This window comes from Accipiter gentilis, chromosome 6 (assembly GCF_929443795.1).
Source record: "Accipiter gentilis chromosome 6, bAccGen1.1, whole genome shotgun sequence".
NCBI lineage: Eukaryota > Metazoa > Chordata > Aves > Accipitriformes > Accipitridae > Astur > Astur gentilis.
Genome location: NC_064885.1, coordinates 9,594,629 through 9,615,845, shown reverse-complemented (window position 1 = coordinate 9,615,845; position 21,217 = coordinate 9,594,629). Strand labels below are relative to the sequence as shown.

Below are 21,217 nucleotides of genomic sequence, written 5' to 3'. Positions count from 1 at the left end.
GTCTTGTTTCTTCCATAATGTTTAGACATCTCATTATAGCGGGAATGTATATATCTAAAGGCACCAGGAGGCAGAAAACCTTTCCTTTCTCTGGTATTTGTGCATGTTAGTAAAAGGAAGGTGGAACTGCTTTTATAGGGCCACAGCACCATCTGTGGCACTGCTTCCAAATCTCTTGCATCCATCTGATACGATCGTGTGAGCCAGAAAGTATCACCCAAACTGTTCACGCACTTATGTCAACCTCCAAACACCTTATCTTCCTTCTAGTTGTACGATGTCTAGTGACGGTGATATGCCAGGGCCCTTCTCCTGAAGGTACAGAAAGGTATACTCTGCTCTCTTTGTCTGCAGACTTACGACAGCTGTTAACCTCTGCATTGCAAGTCTGCACGTCTCCCATTCTCCCAGTGGGAGAAAGGCAAAGGCAACTTATAGTCAACACCAGACTAGTCACCTGCCCACATATTCAGCATGACATTATACATAGATACTCTTATTTTTTGACAATTATGAGAAAGAGACTAACCCCAGACGTTTGTATGTCATGTGGAAGCGTCTTCCGAATTACTGTAGTTGCCAACTGTGAGGTGGTCCGAATCGGTTTCTTTACTGAAAAACAGTAGCTTTTTTTTTACAAGCCGCAATAAGGGACTGGGAAAGACTATCTTTATTACAGCAACCCTTGAGCATGTATGTCCCCACACACAGCTTTCTTCCTTCTTGCCTGATATTCCTGCGTATTGGAGGTAGTGAGCAGGGCACAGGGGGCTGAGATGGGACTGTGGGCCCAACGTTGACCACCAAGCTCTGCAAAGTATCTCTTGCTCGTCACCTAGCAGTCCACCGGTTCCAGCACACAGCAACCCCTCACCACAGATGGGCTGGGCTGTGGCATGCTCACGCAAGGGTACAAGGGGCCTGTGGCCTCAAATACTGTGCTCCCCTCCAGGCCATATGGCCAACAACAGAGATCCACCAGAGCAGAAGCGTGTAAAGGATGCTCAGCCAGCACGACCCAAGCCCCTGTGCTTCGTGCAGCCTCATGCACTCCGCTGAGCCGAGGTTCTTAACGCACAGCCCAACATCCTTCACCTGGAAGGACCGAGGCCAGGACAAGAGTACACAAGCATAACGTTCAAGAGAGAAAACAGGCTGCGGTACCTCCCCATTTGCAATTGCCAGGTTACTCACTGTTGTTCAGCTTTGGCTCGGTCACTTAGGAAGAAGAGGGCTGTGGCCAGGAAAAACATCCCTCCTAGGACAACGACAAACGGGCAGAGCATGAGTGCATACCCCAAGCTGAGGAACTCCCAGACTGGGGACTCCTTTGTGCTTTGTCGTATCAGGTCTGAGATCTAGGAGAGACAGGCAAAAATATTAGTCACTTAGATGAAAAAGAGACACGATAACAGTGAAGGGAACACGATTCTCCAAACAACCGCCCACTGAACATGTGCATGAGGTTTAAAATGGAACAGTGCGTTCAGTGAAAGCTGAATGTCCCTTGCACGCTTCAGCCTTCCACATGCCACTCTGGAGCCTGGGCAACTTATGCTGTGAGCAGCCCGGCGGGAGTTCTGCTCTCCCTGTCGCTCTTCTGGCCTGATCTATTATTCTTCCCATAGCCCTCTCCATCTTCTCCCTGTCTGCTTCAGTGACTGCATCCGTGGGTGTCGAACCTTGCTGTACTGACCGAGCCTCCTGGGGTGCCGGCAGGGCCGCGCTACATTGCTCGGTGGGTGAGGGAGCGATCAATCTTCTGCAATTTCTATCAAGTCCCGCTTACTCCTACACCTTACCTACCTTTCAGCAAAAGGAGGTATTAAATTCCATTTCGGTGTATTGAGTGGGAAGGGGGAAGTGTTTTTCACAGAACAAAAAAACCAGAGATCCCACCTAATTCTCGGAAACAGAACTCAAAGATGTTTTTTCATCCCCATGTCTGAGGCACGGACCTCATTCCCTCTTCTAACCAACTAAGCTTGCTGCGCTTTGAAGTGTAATTGTGTGCAAGATGTGACTCTGTCCCCCACGCTCAGCCGAGGCCTGTTGCATAGGGGCTGTGCTCACACTGAAGAACCATGCACCACCGAGTTTATGGGCTAAGGCAACCTGCATCTTCCGACAGCCAAAAAGCATAATTATATGGAAGTGAAAACGAGTCTGCGCTTACACAAAAAACCAGTGACATGCAATAGCAGTATTTAGTTCATTATGAAAAGCTTTTGCTAAAACTCAGTAATATTTAATGACTGTCTGTAGCTAAAACAATCACGTTTTAGTATTTACTGTCCCGCAAACAACTTTACTCTCCATAAATCCAACAGGGCAGTAGCAGCAGCAGGGGTGAGTCTCAAGGCATTGGGTATTTAAATGTCCAGCTCTGTTTTTGTCTGTGACCTTTTGTTGGGGCAGAAATACTAGTTTATACCAGAAGACTGCAGGGAATTTGCAACATAAAATCCTACTGCTGCGCATACACGCAAGTCAGTTCCAGAAATAGTCAAAGCTTGTGCAGCAACTTCTAAACTGCTACATTACTGCTAATGAAAAAGGTGGCGTCAGACACAAACTACAGGCAAAATCTGTCAAGGCTTAAATCTTGACGATCAAGTCAGGAAATGTCACACACAGGAGAAATCACCAATTCTCAGCCCTGCAGCCAACGGTAGCGACCTGGCAGGTATACGTGTGTGAAGAGATGCCTCAGCAGAGGCCAAGCACAACAGGTCAAGGGATGACAATCATGGGGACTCAGATGAACAGGCTGCAGAGAGTGCTTTAGCAGGGAGACTCTGGAGCATCAGTGGTCTCAGTGCCTTAAGAGCCGTCTTCCAGCTCAGCCTGGCTCCTGCCAGAGTGAAGGAAAGGAGGAGCAGCCAGCCTGATGCTGGAGGTGGAAGCACTGCACACAAAAGAGCAGAGGACTGTCTTCCAGGATGGAGCATTCTCAAGTAGAGAGGGGTAAATAAACACTGGAAGAGCGTATCTACAGAAGGAATTGAAGGTTTGTAGCCAGACTTCTCTGTTTTATTCCCTGCCCTAGAAAGGAGAAGGAAAAAATGTCAGTGCTTGGGATATAGGTAAGGAAGTGTTCCTGTCCTCTCAAAGAGAACTTTATTCACAGTGTATAACACACACAAGGAAAACGAAGAGTGTTATGAACAAGTCTTATGTGAGAAATGATGGCTAAACAAGTCCTTAGACTGAAGACAAATAAAAGTGGCTGTTAGTCTGATAGACTTATTAAAAAATAGCAATGAGACTTGAATGTGAAAAGAATGCAGCCACAGGAAATTAGCAGAACATGCACTGCACCCTGAAAACAGGGACATCAGCTGGTAATTTATTCCCTCTTGTATCTAGACACCTTAATTCCCAATATTTCCCTTACTCTTCATTATGAACCAAAATTTGGCATTGAATCAGCCCCTCTGTGTGCAATAGCCAGAACTGAGGCTATTCTAAAATAGAAATTTAGAAATTCTAAACCACTTTTCATTTTTGGCAATGGAGACAATTATCCTCCAAAAGGATCAGACAATAAATCACTTGACAAATTGACATGATAAATCAACAGTAGAGGATGAAAAGCCAGGCTCCCGATTGCTCTCTCTTATGGATGACATGACATACTAGGCTAAAACCAGCTTTGAAAACGTAAAGTCTCCAACAAATAAAACTCCCAGTGCAGCTTGGCCCACACCTTCCCTTCTAAGGCATCGTGTTGACCTTTTATACCAACAAATCACGTTAACATTGAATCTGCTACCTTTTTCATTTTTAACCCAACATATTCTGTAAGTGCACATTTTAGAAAAAGCAGTGTTTCCTCCCATCCAAGGTGTAATTCTTCCCACCAAGCTAGCTAGGCTTTCTCATCTAGGTTTCATATAATCCCCTCACCCACGTCTGCATCTCTTAACTCTAGAACTTTATCAAGGCTGACATGCACGTTTTTGCTGTTAACTTAACAGTCACTATTCCCTGTTGTTTCGTTCCACTCAGTTACAAGCCACCTGCTAAGACTGGAACTTTGGCATCCCCTCTCAAGAGGACACAGGACATAATTACAGACTTGGGCTCCAAGAACGACATACTGTTTGCCAAATGGTCTGCTCTGTATTGCCAATTTCTGGCTTTCCAGACTCCTTGCAATGATAGCATCCCGAGTTCTCTAACTGTGATTTGGCAAGACTCAATCTAGCATCATACTGAGTGTCTTCTCTCTACCATAAGTAACAAAAAGTGGGGGTTGCATGCACAGTCAGTGCCAGGTCTCCAGCATGGAGTCATGTGTGGGATTCCTTTCTTTGTTCTGCCAATTGGTAGGTGGCAAAAATCTTCAAAACATTTACCCAGAACGTGGGGGTGGAAACTCAATAAGGAAGTCCTGCTGCTGCTTTGCAGTCTAATAAAAAGCCTTGGATAACATCCTAACTATGAAAGTTCACATCTTCTTTTCCCTCACTGTGTAACATAGATCTCAGACCAAGAGGAATGACTTTGCTAAATAAACTTCAGCTCATGGCATTTTTACAACAGAATACAAATGGCATGTATTCAGCCAGTGGCAGCCAATTGGATGAAGTCCAGCTAGAAAAAATGCCCACTTTCCAGAGAATGAACAGTACAGCTGCAGCAGGCATGATCCAAAACCCCAAAATCTCCGATTGTGTCTCAATCTGAGTGCAGAAGACAATGAAGGAAAAAAGAGAAACTTCATTACCTTTCTTGGGAAGCATGTGCTGTATTTTTTGGAACGCTGGACAGGCTATTGATGTAATAAAAGCTCAGGTGGGCTGAAGCCCTAGAAAGATGGCTTGCTTCTGTGTTACTGTCCCTCCTAAACAGCATGAGCGGTTAAATTAAACTGATTTACTAATTAGACAATGTAATGGTAACAACATCTTTGAAATCATCGTTTCATCTACTCTGTCTCATTGCTGAGTCAAACATCTCAGTTCCTCTGCAATTGCTTGATTTTTCTAAATTTCTGACATTGTCTCTTGGGCACAAATCTTGCTACATAAAAGGATATTTCCACTGCAGTATCTGGCACAAATACATAGTTTTCATGATTACTAATTTGATACAAGCCAGGTTCTCCCTGGCTCCTCTCTTTGGTACAGTTCCTTAAACACGGTATTCCTTGTAACCCCACAGTGTCACCACAATGGTTTGGGGTTCAATGGTTTGGGTTTCACCCACTCTGAATTCAGAGATGCAGGTGAAAGGTTTCTTTGATTTAAAAAAAAAAAAAAATCCAATATGAATGCAAATGAAGACTAGAAACCAAAAATAAGGGATTTCATAAAGTAAAAGTAAACAATTTGCTGGGCCTGTGGGGGAGCACAAGCATTTATACTGTGCTAAATGGCATGAGAAACACACTACAAAAAGAGGAAGTAAACCTGACTATTTTATGATACTCGTTTAGTAAAATGCAGAAAGGTAAAAGCAATTATAGCCTAAAAGTTATTTCAATTTTAACCTTAGCATGTTTGGATGTTGGAGCAAAAAAAAAGCAAAACATCCTGTTAATCTTAATTGTGTCCTTTAGAGATTGCAAACAAATGTAATACTTGGCTGGAGACAATATCAATATCCTGCATTAGTGCATGGTACCTGAGTTTGCCCCAGCAATACCTGTAAGCAAGGATTCCTGCACTGCCTCCCCTGCGGCAGGCTCATCTGTTTATGCCCTTGTACACCCTCCCAGGATTACCAGGCTGCATTAAGTGGTGCTTCCTTGAAAAGGCTGCAGTAAATTAAAAGACTCAGTCAAGGGTTCCGCTTGCAATGCTAACAAACGGACTTTGTACGTCTCTTGGTGTTAGAGCACCATTTGCCTCCAGGCACCATTTGCCCTGGAGAGGGTTGAAAGTCTGTTTTCTTCATGTCATTAACTGCCTTTCTCTCCGGGTCTGGTCTGCCCAGGGATTTTTTGAGTTAACACTGGACTTTTTCCTGTCCCAGCAGGAGATGCCTCGTACCATGGGGAATGTGGAATTGAGGAACATGGCTCATGTGACAGGGCAGAGGTACTTAAATGTGTAGGGATGGGGTGTGCCCACTTACATGCAGAAATAAGGTCTGTGGCACAGGAGCACAGTTTGGGAGCATGCCCTTTAGCAGCATCCCTGTCCCCCATCTCTCCTTGCAGCACAGGCCCCTTCCCTGGCGGTGTATCCCGGGAGAAGGAAGTCATTCCCCCATGTTGCAGAAACTGGACACCACATTCTGAAAGGTGCTCAGCACGATGAAAACTCTGCGTCCGTATTAGGAGTGTACAGGGTCCTTGGCAGCTCAGAGAAAGAAGCCACTTATTTAACAAGATTTTTAGTGCGCAGAAGGAATGACAGAGCAGATGGGACAGAGCTTGAAATACTTGAGTGAAACAATGATCAGTTCTGGATTTCTGGGCTTTCTTTAATGAGATACTTTTACATACTTTAAATGTCTATTTATCAAAAACACTGAGAACCTCCACTTCTAACCAAAGTCACGGGAAATGACAGATGCACAGCAGCACTGGAAAAAAACAGAACAGGCTGTGAACCCTTGGCAAAGAGTGTTTTATATATGGGAATTCATTTGCTTTTTTAGGGCAGATTTAAATCTTGTCTGTTGCTGAGTCATCAGAAGTGGGAAGCTTGTTAGCTTGTTGCAACGAGAAGATAAATCCTATGTGGATTGGTCTCCAGGTGCTTCATTCTCCCTTTTTTTGCAGCTGACAGCCATGTCAGAGATTTGGCCTTTCCATGCGCTATGAAAAAGACTTTTAATTACTCAGCTCGGCCAGGACCAGAGAAATCCTCAACTTAAAACCACTGCTTGAAGAAACAGATAATAAGGATGAGGGCTGGGGGTTCTCTTCCTCACAGTATTTCCCTGACGCATGCCCATCAGATGTTGGACTGCAAGGGCAAGTCCCATTTTACCCACCACAATCTGGGTCATATGCAAGCATGAATGTGGCGGAAGACCTCCACAGGAGAAGTGATACCATTAGGGCTACAGAACACCAGTCAAGCAGCTGGCACTTGGTAAAGAAAGAACAATAAAAAACATAAATGTGTATCACATTTCATCTATTATCTCATCAGGTGATGGAAGACGCTGCCTATACGCACTCATATATACCATAAATATTAGAACATGTAACATGCTGCAAAAGACAACAAGACCAGAGACCTCCGTTACGTCCTTAATCCCACAACAGCAGTGGAATATCTCCTGATAGTCCATAAAACAGAGAGTGATGCTAGGAGAATAAATTGCACATTTTTGTTATAGGATATGCTTGCCTTTTTGAATTCAAGTTCATCTCACACCCTGCTTTGGCAGAAGAGACAGTACTATGTAATCACCTGCAAGCACATAACGGGCAGTATTTGAGGAATGGCTGCGCAGGTCAGACAGGGACAAAACACCCAGACTGCAGCATCACATTCCAACGATCCACTTTATTCCACTGCCCTGCTTTTAAGTCAGACAGCAGTGGATCTGAGCCCCAACAGGCTGTGGCCTGTTTTAATCTAGCAAACTAAACTGGAAAAAATATTATGCCAGAGTAAGCATGTCCACAGATCTACTCTGATGTAGGCATAGCATTTTAAACCATAAAATAAGAATTTTAAACCATAATACACGAATTCCGCTTCCTCAGGCAGTCAAGTCTTTACCTATAGAACTACTTTCTACACATAATATATTTACTTGGATGGGTAAACACCTTCAAAACCAAATCAACAAAAAGGCTGTCTCAAACCGGGACAAGGCAGCTGTGAAATCTACACCTCCAGTTATAACTTTCATTAAAGAAGTTATCTTAACTGCTGCATTTACTACAGTTTTCCTTGAGTTGCCCCTAATCAAATGCTGATCTGCCTTCCCTGATACTCTGCATCAGTGATAATTAACACTGTTCTGCTAACTATTTGCTAAAGGAAGGTCATTAGCATTCTTGCTGTTTAAGTAGCTCATTAGATCTAGTTTATCAACCTACTCACATAAGAAAGTTGGGGAAAGGAAAAAAGTGAATGGTGAAAAGTGATAGGCTTATTCTTAAAATCTTTCAAGGTAATACTAGGAGCAGCACAAAACCCCTTCAAAACAGAACAGCTCAGATTTGCTTACAGTTAATTACAAGGTCACTCGGACTCAGACCCCTTTTTCGAAAGGAGACTGTTCAAAGAGAAGATGCCTGTTTGGACACTTGCGATCTCTGCTGCCAGGTGAACCGGCGTGCCTGGGCACCGCAAACCAACACAGTCTGTCAAGAGGAGGCTGTCAGAGACCCAGCAATTCGGGTAATGCTGCCATTTCCATAACGAGGGATGGACAGAAGGGGAGAGGTTTTGCATGGCCCTCAGCACACAGACGAGTGATGGGGGTCTCCCCTCTCACAGAGCCTACTTGCCAGACCGTGGCATACTGTCCTGATGCTGCTCGGCCGGAGTGGCTTGAGGTTGTGTTCCACAGGGAAAGCCGAAGCAGCGGCGGCCAAGGAGGTCAAGACAGGTGGGAACTCCCACCACTGGAGCACAGGGAGTAGCGTCCAGCCCACCAAAAGGTGCTGGTGGAGGACAGCTGATCTCCAGCGCTTTAAAACACCATCCTCACACATTGATGTTGCCAGGTGATGAGCAGATACAGACTGGTTTCAACCCCTAGAACTGATGGATGGTTGCACAGGGGGGGATGAGAAAGAATTTAGTAAAGCAGGAAGCTAACAGGAGAGCCAACAGCACCAGAGCAGCAAGGACAGTGTGTGCCCACAGCAGCAATTTCCCTGGCACGCGTAGAGAGAGCAAAGCCTGCAGTAGGTGCCCGTTTCTCATCGCAGCCAGGGCTAGAAATACGGCAAGGATGGAAGAGGAAAGCACTGCTGTGCTCAGATAGGAAGCAAATGACAGACTTGGAAGAAGGAAAGAAAAAGTACCAATGCAGAGCCTCAAAATAAAAAAATCACTGCCTGTACTTGGTTTTCCTGAAGCAAAAGTGTATGTCGGTGAGTGGAGGGAGACTGCTGTTTATGTGAAGCAATAATGTAAACCCTGAGTAGGGAAGACAGGTTCACGCATGCATGTGCACAGACTCACCGGCACTTCTACAATTACTTAATTTCAAAGGGCAACAAAGATATAACCAGAATTAATAATACAAAGAGCTGGAGGTATGATGAAGCCTGAGAAGAGTTAACTCTATCTCACATTCTGCTACTAGCTACCTCCACTCAGCTCTTCTGAGTCTGAAATGCTGTCTAGGTATTAGGGCACAGGAAGAGCAGTTAGAAGACCTTTACCTGATACTCAGCATGAGTGGTGGGATTTGGGGTATTTCTTTTAACTGTTCTGTGCTTCAGCAACCGTGTCTGCATAGTGGGACCTTTCAAAGATGGAAAAACACTAGAGATATTTGGGTGTAATGCACCGAACAGGTGAAATTTCTCACTGACTACCTCAAGAACAAAACATGGAGTTATACTCCAAGTTGTTAAACAGGAGTTATTTCAACTCTGCAGGTTATCACAAAGGTCCTGAAAAAGCTACAGTTACCTAGCAATAAAAACTGTCTCATCTGATGAAATACTGCAGCAATGCCTGTTCTTATTTGTGAATGAATAGGCAGCACTGATTTACTGTAATTGATCTCAGTGCTCGGCAGGTAGTAAAACCTTACGCAAATTGCAGCTGCCACCCTAAAACGACATTTGCGTAACTTCTTTGTAAGTCAGTCTTAAGCCTTTTTACCATAACAAAAGTTGTCAATATTTAAAGAGACATGAAAAATAACTATACATATATGCTTCCTTCCACTTAGCTTTTAAATACTAACATATATTTGGTGCTTTGGGTGACTGAGGAACTGCACTGCAAGATTTGGAACTGGGGGAGATTACAGAAAAAACTGAGTCTGACCTTCAACTCTCATGGCACACCACAGAGCAAGGGAGCAATCGCACACGAGGCTGCAGCTGTTAAGTACCTTCTACGTTCCACATGAGGATTATAAGATCAATACAACATTTATTGGTATCCAGCAGACAACTGCCTGCAACAGCTTAGTCCTACAAGGACACAGGTATCTGATTCTTTATTAAGAGCCCTGCTAGACGGAATCTCACTATGAACTCACCAAAACTATGTAGGATTCCAGCCATGTTTGATCAAAACACTGCTCATTTAGTGAGGGAGCTTCAGGCAGATTTTGTAAGCAGTCAGAAGAAATGGTAGATCTTCAGGATCTCAGATGAACCCTGAGTGATCAGGAAGCTGAGTTTCACTGATTCTGAGCATACCTGTTACTCCAGTTCATTTGATTTATCCTGCCTTCTGCCCCTCTCTTTCAAGACATACACCCTGCTCTTGGTCTTCTTCCAGGTAACTCTGGAGTAACAGGAGTGTGAATTGATGTTCTCAGGCTGGGGATTCACAGAAGGACTATGGGACGTGGGTTCCCAAATTTATCTTAAACCCAACAGGAGCAGGTTGCCTAGCTGCCATAGACTGCCTTGAAATTCCTAGTCATTATCCAAGCCACTTCTGGAACCTGCTCAAGTGAGATTTCAATCCTGCGTGAAGGTCTCCATCCTACAACGCAGCTGGACAATTCCAATGACAAACACCTGCAGTTTTTAACAATCGAGTTGACTGCTTGTCTTAGCTCTGGTAGAGAAGTTGGCTGTTTGTCCTTTCACTTCACATAGCATTTGGTTTTCGGTGTTACGTGAAAGCTGCAGTTGACCTTTCAGTCATTGTGGCACAGAGAGCATAAGTCAGCCAAGCCAGTCCAGAGGCTACAGAAAAGGGTGCTGGTGCCTTCCGTGACACGAATTCTTCACTCCTGCTCTCCTGCCACAGAGCCTTGTACTTGAGCAGTCTCCTCCCAAATGAGAACTGCCCAACAAGTAAAGCATTAGAAAAGAGTAATTCAAAATCCTAATTAATATTTTCCCAGTCTAAAGAAAGCCTAAGGCAGCTATTAAATTGGGGTTAAGCATATTTCAGGCAGGCATCCTTAAGTAACTCACAACTTGCTTGATCTCTGAATACCAGAAGGGCAAGGCACATTATTTCTACAAGCAAAGTCCTTTTTTTTAATCTGTGACACTGAAAAGCCCTAGGCAACTTTCAAGATTAATTGCAATCATTCAGGGTCCTCACCATTCCTCCCAGACATCCCTCTTATGTAAGAAAAAGAACGAACATGTAGCAGAGTCACCTGAGACAGCCTCGTCTGCATCTCAGACCCTGCCTCTCATTGCTGGCGCCTGTCTTCAAAGCACGCTGGCCTGCTTATTTCATTCACCTACTTGACATTCCCCATGTTGCCTGCCCTGCACAAAGCAGTCTCTTCCAGTTATTCCTTTGTTCTTGCCACTTTCAAATAATTTCTAAAGTAAGATCATTTCTCCCTGGGTGCCTAGAACATTGAATTAAATAAAGAGCAAGCCAAATTGTACATATTTATTATCTTGGGACATTTCTCATTTCTTTGGTCTATTCAGCCTTAGCTGCATCTGTCTCTTCATGTATGCTTCAGAGGGTTACAGAACAACTGTATCATTTTGGGGAGCTGGCGTTCAAGAGTAAATGTTTACATATATTTAAATATATATATATATAAAAATAAATATGTATAGATACACACACCAGTATCTACAGGATGAATAGGTGAGAAATGATGGGTTTAAAAAAAAAAAAAAAAAAAAAAAAGGTCCACAGCACCCAGCAGCTGTGTCACACAGCAGTACTGGGCTGGAAGAGCACATCAAAGTTCTGTCTCTCAGGTGACGGGACTAGCAAAGATCCCAGTTACATCACTGGAAAACCGTAGCGCCTTCAACACAACATGAGCAGTACCACTTAAGGCTTTACATAGGAGCTACTATAGTTTATAAATGATGATCTATGTTCTCTGAAACTCAATGCATCAAACTCCACAGAAGTGTGCAAGGGAAAGAAATTACCCCAGTATATCTAGATTTCTTTTCCTCATTAAATTTCTCAGGCCTTATAGTTTCAGCTGTGAATGCTCTCTGTCAGCTTTTGGAGCAGAGTCTTTTGTTTTGCTCTGTACTAGGATAATGGTGGCATAATAAGGGAGATCTTCAGTCACACCAAGGCCAACAACTGCAGCAGTAATAGAAAGGAATACTACTAATACAAAACCAAAGCATACACACCTGAAGGAATACTAATAAAACCCCCAAAATATACACACCCATCCCACCATGGATTTTACACCATCATTTTTTATCATACAAACCAGGTTCAAAATATTAGCAGGTCAGAACAGCTGCATGTTGCTAGCCTTAAACAGATATTTGGTTTCTGAGAGCAGATTAACAGTTAAACACACACACACAACTCTGTTCCAGTCTATTCTCTAACGGACCTATGTCCACACCACAGAAGCAACCACTCTCCCTTTGCGGAGCTGTCTATAAGCTTTACAAATGCCTGAGGCTAAAAAGATTCAGAAGCTCACTTCTCATGCCCAAGTGGTCCTTCCAGGTTTGAACTGTAAACCACCGAGAACATAAGCATGTAAAAAAGTTGCATTGTACTGCACCCGCTTCCCATTCTGCTGATAAATTCAGGCCTTCCTTCCCTAGCGTGGTTTAACTTGGCATTTTAGATAAGCAGTTAGTAAACAAAAACAAACGTGGGCACGCAACCCTGCCAAAACCTGCTGTGAGCACTTACAAATCCAATCAGATAAGGACTGCCAGCATCTCCCAGGAGGTGTGAAGTGAAACTCTGCAAGGCCACTGCGGTTGCACGGCGTGTTGGAATGACCACATACTGCAAAGGAGAAGGGGAAAGAAAAAAAAAATACATAAGGAAACTGAAGTAAGAACCTGTCCAGCTGTTTTGTATTGCTCAGTTTATACCCAGGTCAGGATAAAGCAAAGAAGCTCCCCCAATGTTGGTGGCAGACACAGCCATTATCCAGTGTCCACAGGTGGCTCAAGCAACTGGGGAGCTCAGCTCCCCTTCCTACTCCTGATGGCAGGTATCGAGGGAAGGAAACTCTGTTCGGTCTGCACTCCTCTCAGAAGCACTCAATGCATGAGTTTGACTAACAACTTCGCCCACAAGACACGTTGCTATTGCTCCTCAGCCTGTATTTTGCTTCACTGATGGGGAGAGTGAAGTTCGAGGCTGCCTGCAGCACATAACCTGCTCAGCACCGCCAGCCTTCCTCAAACAAGGACTTTGCTGTAACCTGGGATATTGTGTTTTTTCCATAATAAAGGTCTCATTTTATTTCCTAAATCATAAGCAATTCACATCAGTATGAAAGGACACACATTCTCCCCTCCCACTCCATCTTGAGCCACTTTAGCTTTTTCTCAAAAATTTGCGATTCCACTTGTGAAAAGTGAGAAAGACACGTTAGGAAAATTTTCCATAGCCAAGATATCGTAGTTTGGCCTCCACTCCTCTAATACAACATGACGCCCTTGGCCAGGTCATGCAGAATCAGTCTGACTACACAAGATCAGTGGAAAACACAAATTACTTCCCCACTAAAGGACCAGAGCTCACACAAAACAGAGCCCTAACCATGGAAGGGGATGAAAGATTAAAAAAAGAAAAAAAACAAAACAAAAAAACCCAAACCAAAAAACCCCCATCCTGTGGAACGACCTTAATTTTATAACACACATTCAGGAGCAGAAAAAAGTAGTTGTCTCTTGCATAAAACTTGTGAAAGAAGCTGGCTAAGAACATCTGCATCAAGTCCACATATCCTGGTTTAAAAATTGATCCTGTCTTGATTTAAAGGCTGTAAGTAATGAGGAATTCAATAGGTCTCTAAATCCAAGTGAGCTTTGTTTCAGCTTCTGAGCACTGAATCTTGTTCTGCCTTTTTCTGTTGCTCTGAAGAGCTATCTACCTTGCCAGAAATGACTCTCTTGTTTAGCTCTTTGTAGACCATGATCCCTTTTACTTGTCCCCTTTCTCTCTGATGGGCTGCCTTTAGTCCTTCTTTAGAAGGCACGCCTTCCCAGACTTCAACTTTTTCTTGGAATCCTTTCCTGAAGTAATTTATTAATTAAATGAGGCATTTCAGGACTGGCACATCCCCAGGTAGAGATACACAGAGATCAATTTACCTTAGCTGACTGAGGTAGGGAGAACTCACTGCTCAACAGCGACATATCTCAGGGCACAGGATCTGAAGCACTGTTTCAGTGCTTTAACACTTCCTCTTAGGGAAGGGAAGTTGCCCTGTCTGTAGTGGAACGAGTTAGCCATTAAAAAAGGAAAGAAAAGAAACAGTACTGAGAAAATCCACACTAGAAGAAACTGATGCCTATTTAGAATGATCATCTCATTCCAAGCAGAGACAATTAGGAACGGTGGGTAAAATTAGATTAAATGCTTCTCCTTAGGGTTTTACCACGTGCTTTCAGAATGACCTGCCAGTTCTTTCATTACTGGTTTGACAAAGCTGCAAACGCACACTGCTAATGCACTTTGATGCCGCATATTAAATGGGTACCCTGTTAAACTCCTGTTGTGCAGCAGAAGAGCAAAAGCTGATCAGATCCACAGCAGCCGCCTGGCTGCAGCTGTTAGACATTGTCCTCCTTTTGCATCCAGGAGCTCAAATCAGACTTGAAGGCTCACAGAAATCCCAAGAGGAAAATAAGGTCTAGACTTTATTAGAGACACAGAAATGTACTGAAGGTCACACTGTAAAACCGTAGGAGAGCCACACAATTCATTACCATTCCCCAAAGATGCAGGGTAATGGGTGCAACCTGGATAGATTAGACAGAAGGAAAAAAAAAAAAAAAAAAAAAAAAAGAGTTATTGTTCTTCTTCCCACCTGGCCCTAGTTCACACAGGTGCAATGGAGAAGCATTCTGCAAGAGCTGTTTGAGAAAGGGCATCTGAGAATATAAAGTCAAATTGCACCTAACCCAAGAGTCCAGAGCTGTGTATATCTGTGAAACGGGAATTTTAAACTTACATTAAAATATTTTTCTTTCTATAAGGTTTATGTTAACAAATCTGGAGAAGAAAGTCTGCCTGACTCTATGTTCTATCCATTTTCTCAGCAAAATGACAAAGGAAATGGCAAATTTATTAAAAACTTACCACTTTCAGGGAGCGGCAGTGAATTGGTGCCAACTGGAGAAAGAAATTTGAATGATACCTGCATCATATGTGTGTGTGCATATATATGTATTTATACACATGAATACACACACATATATTAAGACATAATTTTGCATGTATATCTGTATTACGCATATATATAGTTTTGCAAGTAGCAATAAAATTTCCAGCAAGTTTTCAGTTTGCCTAGCTAAAGAAGTTATTGATGGTTGAAATCATCAATATGGTTTGGCACTATAAAGTGCCAAAACTTGGTAAATTTAGTCTGGAATTCAAGTGACAAACACCCCCATCCCCCAAACCAAAAACCCAACGTGTGGCAAGCAAATGAACATGAGATTTTTCCTCTCTCCTCTAAGAAGATATTGAAAGAAAAAAAGGCTTAAACCAGCATCTCCAAAACACAAAAAAAATACTCCACCCCATCCCTACTTAAAAAACATTTTATTCTGATGGAGAGGAAGTAGTTGGTAGCAAACATTATCTACTGTTCTAGGAAGACAGCAGTAAATTACAGCTCTAAATGGCCATTTTGATACTAAAATAGACCTAAATTCAAACCATACATGGTCTGGTTTGAACATCCCACAGAAACTGGAGGTGGGAGAGCCACAGCAGCCGGGGTGGAAGTCCGTGGGATCATCCTGGCTCATCTCTGACTCCAGGTTCAGAGGCAGAACACAGCACAGCACAGAGGATGGGCAGGGAGGCTGACCAAGCAGCTTTGGCAAACCTCTGCTCTTTAAATAGAGGTTCAGAAAGGCCATGGTTTACTGCTGACATCCCCTTCCTGTAGTGAAACCAGCAGAATGAGTTGGTCTGCTATAAATTAACCAGGAAAGCCAAGGAGAGATCACCCTTCTCCCAGTAAAAGAGCATGTGCCAAAGCACTTACGTTCTGATGTTTACGTCTAATCTTTGACAGAAAACTCTACTCTCTAAACACTTTGCTACCCCAGAAGGGTCAGACAGGAATCTTCAGGACAATGCACATTGGCCTCTTTCAGCACCAAAGGCAAAGAAAACACGTGCCAACCCTGTTCTAGGCACTGACAGAGCCTGGAAATAGTCCAGGTGTCCCTGCTGTAACTACTGCTTGGAAGAGGCAAAGGCTGTGGTCCAGAGAAACCAGCCTCAGAGAGACCCTTCACTCGACCTAGGCAGACGCTGTCTAAAAAAATACTTCTAAACGAAGTAAAAGGTGGCTGACCTGGTCTCCAGGTGACAGCACAACATGGAGCAGTACACATCCATCTGCAGCCCTTGGCCCACGGAACTGCAGAGATGCCCCTTGGCCCATCCTTCCTGGTCAGGGCTGCGCTCAACTGTTTGAAGTGGGCTGTGTACCTTCATTCAAAGGCACTCCTAACCCTCCCTTAAAATCTAAACCACAGCACTCAGATTACTGATGTGTGCAGGCACACTGAGACAAGCAACAATGAGAACTTCCAGAAACGCTATTTATCTTTGTCTGTAAAAATAGGGCAGTATTTTATACTACATAAATAATTGGTTTTTATTCATAGGGAACAAAAGCAACATTCCTCCATGCCTACAGCACAGCTGAGCACCAGTCTTTGACTGTTTCAAGCCTAAAAGAAGACTTTGACTCTACAGCAAAACATTAAAGCAGCTCCTCCAAGGCAGCTCATGACCATTTAAAAAGAACTAATGTTTTAAAATAAAAAAGAAATATGCAGAGCGTTTTTTTGCATGAGTGTCACGACTTTGCATAAACTGGAGGATGGCTTTTCTCGGCAAAGACCTAAACAGACTGTGATCACAATAGCTGAGGCCCTTTAAATTGCCTGCTGGCTCTTACACAGAAATGCCACCAAGCCTCTGTCCAACATCTTTATTTTTGAGATATGCTATGGAGGAAAACCCCCGCTATTAGGACCAGCTTCCACAAAGTCCCAAGCACTCAGCATGTCTCAGAACGTTACACACTTGCCTGCTGCACTGAAGCTCATTCATTATTGCTGTTACAAGGCAGTTTTAATGCTGCTTTGGGGTTCTGGTAATTTTGAGGCCAATTTGCAAAGATGGCTGATAAAATCTGTTTCATAATTAGCATGCTCCATCAGAAACATTCCCCTCTTCCCTAAGCACCATCTGAGCATGTGCCTGGGAGGAGATTTGGAGTTGTGCTCAGGAGAATAAGGCCTGTTTTGTACAAATTTGCATTTGGAAAAAATATCAGCCTTTCAAAATCTCAGGCAGTGCAGTACATTCTGCAGTGCTGACAGTTTATCAAACCTAGCACTCAGCACCTTTTACTGCAGACAATTTGAGGAGCTGCACACCGACCGTTACACTGGCAAGAACAGTAGATGCAATGGAAGCACGAAGCTATGAAGAGCCAACAATTAAATTTGAAGATAATAAGCAAACATCCTTGTTTTGCCAAAGAAATTAAACTTGCAAAACCTCTGACGATGCTTACCAACTTGCATGATAGGGTTCTTAGGCAGTCATGAGATCTGTAAATCTTGGGAGAGCTATGATAAATCATTTGGGAAGCAGTTTCCAAAAAGCCTCACTTCTGGCATAATGAAATCAGTGGGAACAGTGTTTAGCCAGATTTGAGAGCTTTTTATCCATGAAAACAGGATAATATTTATGTATATGATGAAAGTGTTGTTAAGCTTAATCTAATAATGCTTTTAAACTCCTTACCAGCCTCAGGCAAGAACAGACACACTTCTGATTACACCAAATAAATAGTAATCAGTAGAAATTAATTTGCCAAACATGTAAAGTGCATCTCGCTAAAGCATATCCACACCTTTCTCTGGTTAGGACTTCTTATAAAGCTGTCTGTCAAACATGGTTATAGCCCTGGCTCTCACCTATTGTCTGACTAAACATCCTCCCAAACCCCTTGTGTAACATGAATGCACCTCAGACCATCTGTTGATAGACTTGCATTGATCCGAGTGGATGTTTACATTTATTTGTATAGCAGTTTTACAAGTCTACTCAAGCTGATAATACATTAAGCTGGGCATTATATATGACACTCAGTTCATTTTTCTAAACAGACAAGAAAACAGCTAGCTTGAGAGTTGGCATCAATTACAAAATCCAATTTTTAACATGGTTTTCATTTCTTTCCCATGTTTTGGAAATTGGAACTAAGAAATTATTTCCAAATGTTTCCAATCATTTCTTATGGAGTTCTTTTGCACTAAAGCAACGTGAATAACTGCAAATGCATCCCTACAAAATGCAACTGACTATAGGATGCTGGTAATACAGATGGCAAACCCTACAAAAGCTATTAAAAATCTACAGGATACTTAAGTCACATTGAAATCAACACAAAAAAATCTCAGTAGTTAAAATGGGACAATGATGGCATCCTTAGTACACTTGATATAACCAAGTAGTTGAGCTGAAAAACATCTTTTAGGGTTAGCTGGAGTATGTCAAGCTTCAGCTCTCTCTCTGGCACAGATTTTCTGAAGGACCTTGAGCACGTCCAGCAAGTACCCTCCCTCCAGCTGCGTTGTGTTGGCAGCAGAGATGACTACCTCAGCTGCTCTTTGAGAGTCACTGCTGGAGGACTGCAGATGTGCTCCACGGCCAAGCTCTTACCTGTTTCAGCCAATGCTAGTGAGGATATAAAAGATCTGCTATTTAAGCCCATCAGCTAATTCTGACCAGAGAGAGTTGGGAGCACTTAGGAACATCACAGCCAAAGGCAGGATGCGACAGGAAGCTCTGGCAGGAGGCAGTAATGAGCAACTACAAATACTGTACTATAATTTCTTCCTCAACGCAGCTGTCTGTAGACTGCATATCTGTCAAAGTGTTGAGATACCACTAAACGAACGGCCACGGCACCCTTGAACTCAGTACAAGCTGCAAAATGCATGTAAGTACAGCGTAACCACCTGTTCAGCCCATGCAGAGTTTATCATGCTAAAGCTACACTGGTAGGAGGAATGAACCTCGGTAATTAAAAGCTATCTAATGCTACCAAAGTACGCTGATAATCTTTGTTTCTCTGTGCTTTATTCATATCTGAGAGAAGTGGAATTAACCATCCCACCTCCCAAAGCGTTCTCTGCACAAATGAGTTAAAGATTGAAAGTTCATCAGGCAATGCAGTTATGGCAACTACAGAGCTATCTTAAAATATAAACACAACCTTGAACTTAAATCATAAACAGAACTTAAGCAGAAGCTTGAAGTTCTTTGCTGAATCAATATATCAACACCATTATCTTTACATCTAGGAATATTGAGCCAGATTGTTTTCTCGTTGATGTTTGCATAAGCAATACAAGTCAAGGGAGTTTTCTACTGATGCCAGACCAACTATATTTTTTAGTTCTGCCAAAAGACCTCGGGCAAGTCCCATAATGGTTCCGTACCTTAGTTTCTTTCTTTTTCATACAATAACAACAAGTAACCTTGCTCACAATGGGACTTCAACATACAGTATCTTTCATAGGCTCTGCACATCTCTGATGGAAGCATCTACAAAACACGCAAGGCTCTCTAACAAATGTCCAGATTATTTCATATGAAAATCTAGCTGCTGAGGTCAGCTTGCTGATTTGAAAGACTTAAAAAGCTCTACAGTGGAGAAAGAATAGAAAATGAAGGACATGAGGTGAAAAGTCCCTGACAGTTTCCTCTTGGACAAGGTGGACATAGTCCAAAAATTCTTTATACTTTCTTTTCCTCTCTCCTCTCCCAGAGGTGGTTTTCTATTGTGTATGTGTTGAATGGTAGGTTTGCTGGAGTTCATCCAAAGAGAGAGGTAGATGGCTGCCTTTGTGGTCAGAGGAGGGAGGGAGGGAAGGATTTCCTATTGCAGAACAAAGCTGAGTTATTGATAACAAAGTCCACTAACGTGCTGACTATTAGGAAATGTTGGCCGATTTCGTTGCATGTGAGGTTTTGTGCAAATACTTAAAATTTGGGGAAACTATTTGAATTCAGTAATGGTGTCCTTTCTGGACATCTCCGCTCCCTAGTGCTCAGAACAAAGGACAAAAGGAATCTTTTTTTTATTTCTCTGTCTCTCTCACTTTCCTTTTCAGCAAGTTAAAAAAAAAAAAAAAAAAGAATAGGCTGAAGTAGAGGCTAGGCATTTGGAAGGAATTGTGAACTTCAGGTTGTTCTTGCAAGCTGACAAACTGCTCTGGCTCTGGCCACCAGAAGAGAAAGATGCTGCTCCAAAGTACACTCACCATTAGTATGTCTGCTGTGATAGCCCAGTTTGAAAACAGAAGAGTTTCTCCGATAAAAATGCAAATCTGTTGTAACAAAACACACAAAAAGGAGAATATTTATTCATTTGACATTCAAAGGAAAAATAACCTGTCACAAACTTTCCTTTGTTGCTTATTTGTCTCAAACCTACACAACACACTCCCTGTTACTGTTGTGGTTTATCCTGAATATTAGAAAACCATTTATATACTTTTATGAGAGCTCTAGAGTGTTGGCCTGCAACTTCATTAGTGTAAACTGTTTATGATCTACAGAGCAGCTAAAGAGAAGGCTGACTCATCTGGTTACAGAAGAACATGAGAAGCCAGCAAGAAGAGACATCCCTGAGCTTCCATACTTGCATCATTCTGTTCCAAAAAGCCAGTTAGAAAAGGCAAGAAGACCATAACTCCCCAAAACTGTCATTTTCATCACTAGGAATCAAGTTATGTGTTAAGCACTGCAGCAAACCACATGAGATTCTCTACCCACTATGTGCAAGATCCCTCCCCGACAGCATATTGCTGTCCTTTTTGAGGTGGACATAGGTCTGGGCACTATAACAACTCAGGCATTACATTAGTAATATCTACATACAGTCAAGACAGGACTTAAGTATGGGGTTTGCAACAACAGTGTCTTACAGTGAAATCTTACTCTTGACTTTGTGGAGATGGTCAACAAGATACATTAAAAGCCCTGTGCATGCAGTGGGATGAGAGCTTCTTTTTGTGGTGGTGTGGTATGAACAGCCACCACATATCCTTTCCACCTCTGACACTCCCTCCTCACTTACTCCTATCTCATACTGCCTTCTCAGCTGTGCTGGTACAATGGGG

General features: G+C 42.9%; 1 protein-coding gene across 2 annotated transcripts in view; it reads right to left on the bottom strand.

The window, feature by feature from the left end:
* The window catches only part of LOC126039212 (sphingosine-1-phosphate transporter SPNS2-like), a 138,965-nt gene that overhangs the window by 17,630 nt on the left and 100,118 nt on the right, over positions 1 to 21,217 (bottom strand). The window contains exons 9-11 of one of the 2 annotated variants that reach the window (XM_049801994.1): positions 20,357 to 20,422; positions 12,720 to 12,818; positions 1,195 to 1,358 (exon numbers count right to left, since the gene is read on the bottom strand). In XM_049801994.1, coding sequence (XP_049657951.1) covers positions 1,195 to 1,358; positions 12,720 to 12,818; positions 20,357 to 20,422 — 329 coding nt within the window. The remainder of the gene's footprint in view (positions 1 to 1,194; positions 1,359 to 12,719; positions 12,819 to 20,356; positions 20,423 to 21,217) is intronic. The other variant, XM_049801995.1, reaches the window with a different exon arrangement.